Source organism: Panulirus ornatus, chromosome 12 (genome assembly GCF_036320965.1).
Source record: "Panulirus ornatus isolate Po-2019 chromosome 12, ASM3632096v1, whole genome shotgun sequence".
Lineage (NCBI taxonomy): Eukaryota > Metazoa > Arthropoda > Malacostraca > Decapoda > Palinuridae > Panulirus > Panulirus ornatus.
This window is the reverse complement of record NC_092235.1, coordinates 54,476,058-54,488,803: the sequence shown is the minus strand read 5'-3', so window position 1 is coordinate 54,488,803 and position 12,746 is coordinate 54,476,058. Positions and strand designations below refer to the sequence as shown.

The 12,746-nt window shown below is 41.8% G+C and overlaps 1 protein-coding gene across 5 annotated transcripts in view; it reads left to right on the top strand.

Annotated features, from left to right (window-relative positions):
* Positions 1-12,746, top strand: part of LOC139752068 (teneurin-a-like) — a 1,037,677-nt gene that overhangs the window by 794,815 nt on the left and 230,116 nt on the right. For all 5 annotated transcript variants that reach the window (XM_071667906.1, XM_071667907.1, XM_071667905.1 and 2 more), the window contains one exon: positions 2,048-2,242. In XM_071667906.1, coding sequence (XP_071524007.1) covers positions 2,048-2,242 — 195 coding nt within the window. The remainder of the gene's footprint in view (positions 1-2,047; positions 2,243-12,746) is intronic.

Sequence of the window (12,746 nt, the reverse complement as noted above, 5' to 3'; positions counted from 1 at the left end):
GTGATGACTCCACTACTCCAGCCACTGACGAAGGTGATCTCGAGGTAATTCTCGTCCTTGAGAGGTAGGTCTACTAACCCTTGATGGCTTCAGCACATTAAAAAAAAAGTTGATCGCAATCTCTCCCATCGCCCTTGCTGTCAGTCACATCGGGGTGGTGAGTGCTGTGGTTTCCGAGGATTATTATGCAACCTTAGTGCTCCTTCGTGTCGCGCGTCGTGTGTGACATCGCAACGCATCTGCTGGAGAATTTTTCTTTGAACGCGGTCGACGCTCGTTGACTGTCAGCGAACGGCGTGTGAGGGAACGAGTGCATGCGCAAATATACACCAAGGGAGGAATAAGTTGTCGAGAAATAGAGCGTGAGAGAAAGACAAACATGCAGAAGACCGAAAATTCGCAGGGGTGGTAGTATGGAGTGTGAGACGTGTACGAAGATCTGCTGTTGGGTTCGAGGGAATGTTATCAGAAGCTGAATTATAGCTAGTAGTGTTGACAGAAAGAACCGAGTCTAATATGTTTGCGAGAAAAAAATCATTCATATTGGATGAGGGAAGCATGTAGACCAAGTGTGGATCCTTGTAGTACTTCCTAGGCAATGTTTTTGACGTTTGAAGGAAGAGCACTGGAGGAAACGAATGTTTCCGGTTGTTGAGTTTGGTTTTAAACCAGTTTCGTGGTGTCCTACGGATGTCGAGTTATTGAGGCTCCCGTGAAAGAGTTTATGGCGTATAGTATCAGATATTTTTTGAGAAATGCGAGAATGTAAGAAAAAATATTTCTCCGTTAAATGATATATAAATGTAATCCTATATGGATAGAATTTTGTTCTCCATAATTAGCATTCGGCAAGCAAAGATTCGTCAAGAGATACTGAGTTGAGCTGACAGCTTGCTCTTCCTACAAGAGTGTACTAAGAGTAGGAGAAGGATGGAAACCAAACGATTGCCACCGGACATCCCTCTACTGTTATCAAAACATTTAGAATAGACCTGGGACGTGGAGAGTGGCCCTACGTCTGATGCCATGTTGAGTAGCTGGGGTGAGACATAATCACATACATAAAGGTTCCATCGTAGGTCATGTGTTGCTTTTGTCTTGTCTTCCTCTACGACTTGTGCAGATTTGAGAGAGAAATCGGGATGGTTGTAGCATTAAACCCTCGGAACTTTAAGAGAGTTTTGATAGTTTGTTCATCCATGTTAAGAGCGATGCTTACACACTCACCATTAAGAGTGCACTGGAGTGTACAAATAACCTACACAGTGTACCAGACCAGCGAGGCTGTGGGGGCTATGTGGGCCAGAGAGCTGCGGCTTCTAACACCTTTGGTCGACCAGCGACCCAATCCAACAGCCTTAGCCCAGTCCGGGCTATGGTTATCAAGACCTCGAAGACTTCAGCAGTGTTGGGGTTTCAAAATCTCCCACGTTTCTATAACAGCTGGGTATTAACCACTTGGATTCGGAATTACTGGCCTTCAGCATGTTTGGAAAATACAAGCATCTGATTTCTCAGATGACAAGGAGTGGGCAGGTGATGACATGTCCTCAAGTGTTTACCCTTATTCAACGGCTACCCATAGCAGAGGCCGTTAGAGTATGTTTCATTCTAAAACCGTCACTTTTATGGGTTTATAGACGGTTTTTGTAAGTGTTTTATGGGCACCTGTGTCTGTTATTGGTGCCCTCTTTAAAGAAAATGAATGTGATAGTATTAATGATACTATATATAATTTAAGAAATCCATACACTGCTTATATATTTGTTATTTGTTATATATGTTATATATTTGTTTATTGAGATGAATACGACGGTAACCAGTATTTTCCAAATGTTTACATGCTGTATTTGTTATAGTACACAATTCTACGTTATATATATATATATATATATATATATATATATATATATATATATATATATATATATATATATATATATACCTTTTCCTTTATCACTTTTAATGTTATGTTTACTTTCTTTGACCATATCCTGTGCAGATTTTGTCATGATCCTAACGCATGTTTCTTCTGTGTCTCGTGCAGGCGTGTGCCCCGTGCTGTGCAGCAACCACGGCACCTACGGAGGCGGTCTGTGCCACTGTGAGGTCGGGTGGAAGGGCCGCGAGTGTGACATCCCTGAGAGCGACTGTGAGGTTCCGGACTGCAACGGTCACGGCACCTGCGTCGAGGGCACCTGCGTCTGCCAACCCGGCAGGAAGGGCGACCACTGCGAGATCGGTGAGTGTTGTACACCCTCGGCTTGTGTGTGTGTGTGTGTGTGGATGTCTCAGGAGTAAAGGGGTATTGCGAAGTGGTTCGGGAAGGGACTGTAGCTCTCGTCTCTGAGGTTACGCGACCTTTGTGAGATTTAGTGGGTGTCATGCAGGCCGTGGTGGTCACACGGTTTGAGGTTCGGGGAGCGGATGTAAACTACATTTCCTCGAACATTTTTTTTTTTTACGACTCCGATGAAACTATATTGAATTGATTAACTTTAATTGCAATTCTAGTTTTAGTCGTAAGTTTTAAGGATATTTCAGATGATTCTGGAGAAATGATTAAGGATGGGATGCAATGTATGGAAGAAATTAACGAGTCAGCTGAGTGTGTGCCGAATTCGACCTTTCCCTTGAGCACGTATGGTATGGGTTGAGAATGTGTGTTAGCCAGCTAGGTAGCTTTACGCATGTTATACTCCACGAAACTGGAATTGGAAGAATGGTAATATTATTGTACAACCCCAAGACCCCTTATTCATGAACTTTTACAGCTGCAAGGCTGCGCTACACTCAGTAGGAGGGTCGGTATGGACTCCTCTGAAGTGAGAATTTCTTCGACTTCAATTGACGATGATACAACGTCGTCACGCGTGAGTCTTCATTCCCGGGGTTACGTGAAGCAGGCGGGGTCCGGTAACCGTGATGGTTGATATATATATATATATATATATATATATATATATATATATATATATATATATATATATATATATATATATATATATTTCTTGAGGAACTTTTCACTTTTAAGAAGTACATTATAACCCTGCTACTGAAAGTAGCGCATCCTTGAAGCTGGAAGGGCACTAGGAAAGATGTCTTGGATCAAATATTTTTGAATGAATAAATAGGCGAACGAAAAGTTGTATATATATATATATATATATATATATATATATATATATATATATATATATATATATATATATATCTTTCTTTTTGTTTCAAACTTCGCCATTTCCCGCGTTAGCGAGGTAGCGTTAAGAACAGAGGACTGGGCCTTTGAGGGAATATCCTCACCTGGCCCCCTTCTCTGTTCCTTCTTTTGGAAAATTAAAAGAAAAAAAAAGTGATGAGAGGGGAGGATTTCCAGCCCCCCGATCCCTCCCCATTTAGTCGCCTTCTACGACACGCAGGGAACACGAGGGAAGTATTCTTTCTCCCCTATCCCCAGGGATAATATATATATATATATATATATATATATATATATATATATATATATATATATATATATATATATATATATATATATATACACTATCCAGGTATCATCCCGTTAACGCGATTTATCGGAAAATTTTGAGTTGGTGAAGGTGAGATGGTGTGTACTTGGTACCTCACCTTCATCTCTGGGTGATATACTTCCCTCCCCAGGGGCTCTGTATGATACACGATGGCCACAACTTTTGTTTCTTCTTTTAAAACTTTGCTCATGAAGTATTTCTCTGCGGTGTGTGAATCAGATAATGATGACATTGAGAGTTTTATATATATATATATATATATATATATATATATATATATATATATATATATATATATGTGTGTGTGTGTGTGTGTGTGTGTGTGTTTATTGTACGGGGAAGGAGTTTTACACTCGTGGGGTCTTATCTCTAGAACGTTCTCAGTCATACAACATAGAAATTCCTGTATGCTGTCTGTATAACGATGTTCTCAGTCATTCTGCTACCAATTTTATACCATAAAAAGTACTTCTTTACATCATTTTTTAAAATACGTTTCTTGTTACATTCAATATTAAGTTCTCTGGTTTCTCGTGTCCTCCCATTTCTCAAAGAAATCCTCACTACCCACGTCACTGATCTGTGTTTAGAAACCTATAAGTTACGATCAATTGGTCGCTTCCTTGTCTTTTCGTTGTTGTTGTGCTGTGTGGTGGTCGTGGTCTTGCCCGTCCGGCCCCGCGGCGGTGCTCACCTTGCATCTCAGTCTGCGCATCCAGAACTGCGCACCTCACACCCAGCTAAATACCTGGTACGGCGTCCCAACACTCCGGAACCCCAGGCGCGTCCCTTGCGCACCGAAACCGCACATCCACAACCTAAAGTGCGCACCTTACACCCGGTTAGCGCACTCATTTAAGTACACGCACACACACACACACACACACACACACACAGTCAGAAACGATCATTTCGACACATTGAATGATTTTTACCTCATTGCTTGAGAAATTCAACGAAAGTTTTTACATCGCCCATCGACACATTGACTAGTTTTTTATCTTATTGCTTGAGAAATTCAGGGGAATTTTGCGTTCGTCCATTATCGTCCATAAACACAAGTAAGGCAGCGATGAAAAACATGGACCACTTTGTTTGGCGATCTGCATCATTAATTAATAACTGAGATTAAATATTGGTGCGCGTTTTATTTCCCCCTCTTTTAAATGTCTGAGCCTCATTAACAAGTTGTCTGGAAAAATTGTTTGTACAAAAGGAAGACCTTGAAGCGCTAAATACTAGGAGGGGGGGAAAAAATAAGACCAATTCTTAGTTATGTATTTTTCTGGTAAGTTGGAAAATGTTCGATCATTTAATAATAATGTTCGTATTATTGAAAAGACGTTAAATAAAGAGATTATTCTATTTTGTTTGTTTTTTTGTATCAGTTTCTGTGTTGCCTGGGTGGGGGGAAAAAATGGAGATAGGTTACTTTGTTAATAATTCATTGTGTACGTATATTTCGCATATATTGAAAACGTATTTTTAGTTATAACTCGCGTTTTCTGTGGAGAAGAAATCGATCAGTGAGGTGTGTCGGTAACGGAAGGGAGACTTGTGTGATCTTGTTCGTCTGTTCTTGGCGAATCTCTCTCTCTCTCTCTCTCTCTCTCTCTCTCTCTCTCTCTCTCTCTCTCTCTCTCTCTCTCTCTCTCTCTCTCTCTCAGAATGCAATACGATTACGTCTGAGGCAGTTAGCTTGGCCATTACGGTTGGGGGATCCTTGCTGTGAAAGACAAAGGGGTGCTTGGCGGGGTCATCATCCGGTGTCCCCCGTGGTCCTCTCTCTCTCTCTCTCTCTCTCTCTCTCTCTCTCTCTCTCTCTCTCTCTCTCTCTCTCTCTCTCTCTCTCTCTCCTTTGAATGCTAAAAGGGCAGGTTAAACTCGAAGGTACCTGGGGTGTATATTTTCTTGCCCTGGCATATTTTTTTTTTTAAAGTTTCCAAGGTTTCTGTTTCAGGATGTCCTGTGCTGTATTTTGAGATACATTAGGCTTTATTCTTTTATAAGATCACGGAATGATTAGTAATCGTATTGTTCTTAATAAGGTAGCTTGATCCTCAAAAAGTCTGTATTTGGTGTTGATTGTGTATGACTGATTCATATATATAAAAGATGTGTGGTTCGACATTGTCTATTTGATATGATGGTCTTAAGACACCTGGAGTGTATGGTAGGTGTGTTGTTGGTGACTGTGTTGTGGAGGGTTTTCACGCCATTGTTAACAATCAGTCATTTCAGCTGAAGGCGATTACTGAAGGCGTCGGCCGTTCTGTAAATGCGTTCGTGGTCACCCCACATTACATGCCTATTAATAAGTTTTCCAGCCGTCATCATCGTAGTTAATATCTGTTGTATTCCTTGTGACCTAAGGTTATCATACGATGTCAAAATGCCCTGGGTTTGATAAAGGTCACGGGGCCATGCATTCGTTAATTCCGAATGATGATATTAATTCCAGGTAAGATTTTTTTTTTCTTTACTGGTTAACGACGTTTATATTTCATGCAGGATCAAAAGGTCATTTACCCTCACCGGCTGCACGATGCTGTATTTGGCCTCTTTATCCCAAAGTACTCGCTTACTTACGAGTAGTACCAGCGACGAGATGTAGACGGTAGGAAGAATTAGCACTTGTGTATGCGTCCCATTCATTTTTACGTATACAGTGTTCACATCGGATGGCCACTGCTAGGTCAAGTGATGTGTAACGAGAAGAGTTTCACAGCAGCGCTGGCCGTCCATGGCTTCACATGAGGGTGGGAGCGGCACCTGCTGGTCTTGAGTTCTCAAAGAGCCTTCTCCTAACAGAAGGTCTTGAGAACTCGAAGTTCCCTGTCTTATAAGGATGTGTTGAGGACTCGAAGTGCCCTCTCGTATCGAGGTCTTGTGTCCTTGAAGTGCTCTCAACTATCAGGTCTTGAGTACCCAAAGTGCTTTTCCCTGTCAATAGGTCCTGAGTACACGAAGTGCCTTCTCCTATCAGGTCTTGAGTACGCGAAGTTCCTTCTACCTGGTGTTGTGTAGTCGAAGTTCCCTCTCTCATCAGGAGGTCTTGAGCACTCGAAGTGCCTTCTCCTATCAGGTCTTGAGTACGCGAAGTTCCTTCTCCTACCTGGTATTGTGTATTCGAAGTTTCCTCTCTCATCAGGGGGTCTTGAGCATTCGAAGTGCCTTCTCCTATCACGAGGTCTTGTGTGCTCGTAGCGCCCTCTCCTATGAGGAGGTCCTCAGCACTCGAGATGCGTTCTCTTATCACAGTTTATGCCAGCGATCGTAGGAGAGTTTGTGTTAGGCCAGGCGCGGTTAGGTGTTTCTACATCGTTGCGTGTAATTTTGGTTGTGTATAATGTAATTAAAGAACATTCATTAGAGTTACCGCAGTGGGTAATGGTGAGTGTGGCAGGAACAGCACAGGACGCAGCTGGGTGGAAGTGGTGGTGATGGTGGAGCGGTGGAGACGATGGGGGTGGTGGCGATGATGGTGGAGTGAAGGAGTGACGGTGGTGGTAGTGGTGGTAAGGGAAAGCGACGGTGGAGATAGTAGAGAGGGTATGTGATAGTATTCATGGTGAAATGATAGTGATGATGATTCAAAGTGGACTGAAGGTGGTCGTTGGTGTGTGGTGGTGGTGGTGATGAGACGCTGGAGATCATGTTTTTTTGAAGGTTTGTAGTGATAGTAAGGTATGATGAAATGTTAGTGACGGGGATGGTGATATATGGTGTTCTTAGGGATGGTGTTGATAGTGTTGATAGCGATGGTGAAGATGATATTAAGAGATAGTGAGGACGGGAGGTCGTCATGTCGTTGGTGTAAGTGATTTATTGTTGCTGGAAATGTCATTGTTAGTGGTATTGTTGGTGCAGTGATGATGGTGTTTCGATGGTGATAGAGGTGGTGGTGATGGTGGCATGATGGTGGTAGAGATGGTGGTAGTTATGATGATGACGCGATGGTGGTGGAGGTGTGGTTCTAGTGAAAGACGTGGCAGCTGCTACATACTAGTCGTAGAAGCCTGCTACTCCTACAGTGATACACGATGATACTACTACAGCTGCGGGTGCTCTTGTCCCCGTTGCGGCTTCAGCTGTAGCTGCTGGTGTTAGTAACGTGGCTTCCGCCGTGCCTCCCACAACATGAGAGAGGATCAGAGTGAACTTAGCCTGCCTTGAATTTACACCAATATCAATAGAAGATAGCTACTATGATGACTGAGATTACTATATATACGTAATAAAGAAAAGTCACGTCAGTGACCTCTTCCCGTTTTCTCTCTCGATTTTAAAAGTGTTCGAAAATGTGAATATATGAAGGGAGGATTTTGAGTTAGATATAAAGCAGTGACGATTTCATGTAAGTTCCTCTACCCCCCGACGCCATTTACCTTCTTTCGCGTCAGGAAGAGCGGATATCCTCGCATGTCTTCCTCTGTTTCCACTCTTAGAAAGTGATAGTACTGTAGGGGAGGATTTCCAGGCTCCCGCTCCCGCCCTATCTTGTCGTACTGTTGTCTCCCCTGGCCCCATGAACAAGGTTCTCCAGTTCATCCATACTCAGCTGTGTGACAGACTTATGGTTAAAGTAAGGACACATTAGTATTGAGGAGAAAGAAAATGATAAAAAAAGAAAGATGCTTCAAAATTAGGTGAAAGAAAAGAAAAAAAGAAAAAGAGAAGGACGTAATAAGGAAGGAAAAAGCTAAGGAAATCGGAAGGAGTGGATAGATAGGTTGAAATCGAGTGAAATAGAATGCTACCTGTGGGTAAAGTTTTCCGGTGACCATATTCTTCCTTACCTTTGTACTCTTCGTCCCACCCCGGCATCTTGAGTGGAAAGTGAGACGCGATGCTCTCCGTAACTCCCAGTGGAACGGGATTGGCTGAATGAAAGACAGGAGAGTTACCGTAAAGTGGAGTGGTCATACTAAACTGTTTCTGATCTCCCAGGAGATGTTTGATACCCCCTCCGCTCCCGCCAGCAACCATTGACCTCTGCCACGGAGCCTGGCTGACGTATATGTGTGTGTGGCTCTCTCCTTTTGTCTGTTGGTACGTACTCTGCGAAATGCGACTTGAAAATTCGACGAAATGCTGAGTTATGTCTTGAGTCGCGTTTAGTATTCTGTGCAGCACTTCTGACGTGGAGCTATAAAGGTGATGGAATTGATGATGCACGTCCGTAAAGATACGAATGTTTGTTTTCACTGAGATAGATATCTTGAGAAAGTTAGCTCTTGTTTCCGGGGAGTACGGCTGTTGCCTTGTCAGATCTCCGATTCGAGAGTCTCTGCTCTCGTCCTCCAACACAGACAGCCTCGGAAGGATTCACTGGTCTGCTGGTGTCTTAAGTTCATCTCCTTTGTATTTATTGGAGACGTGTGTAGTGACCGACTAAACCGCAGACATGGTGATGGCGTCCTGGCGAATGTGTACGCTGGAGGAGCAGTGATCAGATCTTGATGAATGGAACGGCTGCGGAGAGGAGCCAAAAGGATTCTTCCTTTTCGGTAATGAAGGAAGAACAAGACTTCTGGCTGGATGGGACAGGCTTATCAGGTTGCTTTGCTGGTATTTAGCCCATCGACTGCCGGGGTCATTACAGCCGTCATTGTCAAAAGCTACATCCAGAACACCTTCTTAGTACACTTGAACACCTTATATAATACACTTTTTCTATACATGTAACCTCTGTGGTCGTATCACTATGCATACGCAAAAAGTAGTGCAATCTGTACCGGTGAAACAGCGGTGTACATGTTTGAAACTAAGGCTTTTGTGTTGATGATATTACCTCGTGTGTATTTTTCATGTACTTGTGTGTCTGCGTGTTCGTTGAGACATGCATGCTGACATGCGCGCTCGTATAGAATTTACAAAGAACGTTTTAAGGACACGCTTATATCTGATGCCATGTCAACGAGAATCAGTAAAAGAAGTTGGGAAAAACCTCTAAACGCACGCGTACTTTTACCCTCAATTGAGTATTCTTACAGTACGAGTTCTCCGAGAGTAGGCAGGGCATTGAAGCAGAGAAGGAGGTAAGTGGATCAAATTCAAGGGAAAAAAAGAGAAAAGTGCACGAACTAAGCTAACGTAACTGGTAAAGTCTAGTTTAAACTCCGCATCGGTTTTTTTTTTTTCTTTTTCTTTTAGGTTTTGAATGATATCGTTTTTTGCAGTGGTCAAGTGAACGGAATAACAGGCGGAGTTTAATCAAGAGTGTTTTCATTTCAACCTGCGGTACTGAATGAGGCAAAAATGTAAAAGTTTGGTGGGGGTTGATCAATGTGAAAGTCGTGGTTGAAAATTCAACACGATCTATGTAAACCTCACGTAACCCTCCTCAAGCTGCCGACATAAACCTGAACTTTCAGTTGGTCTCATCGAAGTATATACCAGATACACCCGTGATGGAACATCGCGCCAAACCGGCCACAACTGTGGACCAACAGACGGGACAAGCCCAGCGGCTGTGTTCGCACCACCCCCTGCCGCTAGCAGCTCTTGTACGCCACCCTCAGCAACAGATGACCTCCATATATATATATATATATATATATATATATATATATATATATATATATATATATATATATATATATATATATAGATCACTGCTACAAGAGGAAGCTGGGTGATGACTTCATGGGTTCTCTTGATTTTTTTTGTGTGTGCTTTCTGTACTCACATGAACCCCACATTTTCTTAGATGTCTGACTCCTGATATGAATGTCATATTGGACATTTACAGTACTTAGTGTTTTGGTATTTTGAAAAAAAAAAGAAAGATTTGATAAACTTTTCGGGTCATACTGTATATAATTCAGAAGATCAAACTTTTTGGGTCATACTTTATAATTCAGAAGATCAAACTTTTTGGGTCATACTGTATACTTCAGATCAAACTTTTTGGGTCATACTGTATAACTCAGAGGATTAACTCAAGTCTGAGGAGAGTGCAGTCATCACCTTCACATTGTCAGAAATGCGTATAGTGGGTTGGTCGGTTGATATAGTCTGGTTAGAGTTCTATAGACCAGCCGGTCAAATGGCTAGGATCACCAAAACCGTCAGCTTCAAGCTATACTCACCAACTATAGACTCTTGCACCTCTCCTTGCATAGTATCTGTGGAAACAATAACAGAATGTCAGTCACCTGTCAGGGTTTGATGGTGGGGAGGGAGGGGAGGGGGGTGAAAGGATACGGTGAGATGGGGGGGGAGGGAAATTCCATAGCAAGATGTGAAATTTCGTTGCTCGGTTTCCTTTCATAATCTGTGATTCTCGTATTTACTGTCACATCATCGAATACAAAAAAAAAAAAAAAAAACAAGAATTTAGATTCGATATACAGTACACGAACCTTTACTTATATAACACACGAACTTTTAACTTATAGATTTTAATTGTGATGTAAGATATGGGTATCTGTTTCCTTGTTTGTGTGAAGTCCTTATTACAGTCGTCGAATCCAGAGGGTAATGGCAGACGAGACATTAGACAGCGATGTACGTTGGCTTATGATTTTGAAGATAATTCAAATCTCTGCTTTTAGGTAGATCTGCGTTACGGTAGGATCTGTTCATTCTTAGTATATACATGCATTTTTTTCTTTGTGATGTATTGAACACCACTTTTCTCACTCATGTTCAAAGCCTAGTTCATTTTCGAGTTGTGTGTTATCGGAGTAGAGGACAAAGCGTAACAGATTTCGAAGGCAAATGTCCCGAAATGTTCTGCAAAATATAGATGTTATCTCTTTAAGATTGTCGTCAACATACCTTAAGTTGCTGAAGGCACTTTTGCCAAAAATACGTATATACTTACACATAACATGAATATACATGCATTTACGCACGCGTTCGTTCACTGGGTAAAAAAAAAAAAAAGCAGTGAAAAAATTACAGACGAATTAATTTCATGCATTTTTCACTCAGAAAAATTAATGGGGTTAAACTTGGGGTCGACAAACGCGGTTTCTGAAGTTCCTAGAACAGAAAGAATGTCACCTGCTTTTGTGTTACTGTAAGTGTTATGTGCAATTTCTCATGTTCTTTATTCTTATTGCATGACCTCAGGATTTTTTTTTATTATTATTTTATGTGAAGGTATTCCGTGAATAAAGTTCTGTTATTATAGCTTTACCTCGGCATTAATGTCGCACGCACACACACACACACACACACACACACACACACACACACACACACACAATACAAATTACAGCTAGATAATGGATGTGAGCGGATGTGGCCCCCATTCGTCTGTTCGTGGAGCAAACTCGGGAAACGGCGATTAAGTGTGTGTGTGTGTGTGTGTGTGTATATATATATATATATATATATATATATATATATATATATATAACAAGTAGTGGTGATGTGAGAAGGAGATGGAATGAGTATTTTGAAGGTTTGTTGAATGTGTCTGATGACAGAGTGGCAGATATAGGGTGTTTGGGTCGAGGTGGTGTGCAAAGTGAGAGGGTTAGGGAAAATGATTTGGTAAACAGAGAAGAGGTAGTAAAAGCTTTGCGGAAGATGAAAGCCGGCAAGGCAGCAGGTTTGGATGGTATTGCAGTGGAATTTATTAAAAAAGGGGGTGACTGTATTGTTGACTGGTTGGTAAGGTTATTTAATGTATGTATGACTCATGGTGAGGTGCCTGAGGATTGGCGGAATGCTTGCATAGTGCCATTGTACAAAGGCAAAGGGGATAAGAGTGAGTGCTCAAATTACAGAGGTATAAGTTTGTTGAGTATTCCTGGTAAATTATATGGAAGGGTATTGATTGAGAGGGTGAAGGCATGTACAGAGCATCAGATTGGGGAAGAGCAGTGTGGTTTCAGAAGTGGTAGAGGATGTGTGGATCAGGTGTTTGCTTTGAAGAATGTATGTGAGAAATACTTAGAAAAGCAAATGGATTTGTATGTAGCATTTATGGATCTGGAGAAGGCATATGATAGAGTTGATAGAGATGCTCTGTGGAAGGTATTAAGAATATATGGTGTGGGAGGCAAGTTGTTAGAAGCAGTGAAAAGTTTTTATCGAGGATGTAAGGCATGTGTACGTGTAGGAAGAGAGGAAAGTGATTGGTTCTCAGTGAATGTAGGTTTGCGGCAGGGGTGTGTGATGTCTCCATGGTTGTTTAATTTGTTTATGGATGGGGTTGTTAGGGAGGTAAATGCAAGAGTTTTGGAAAGAGGGGCAAGT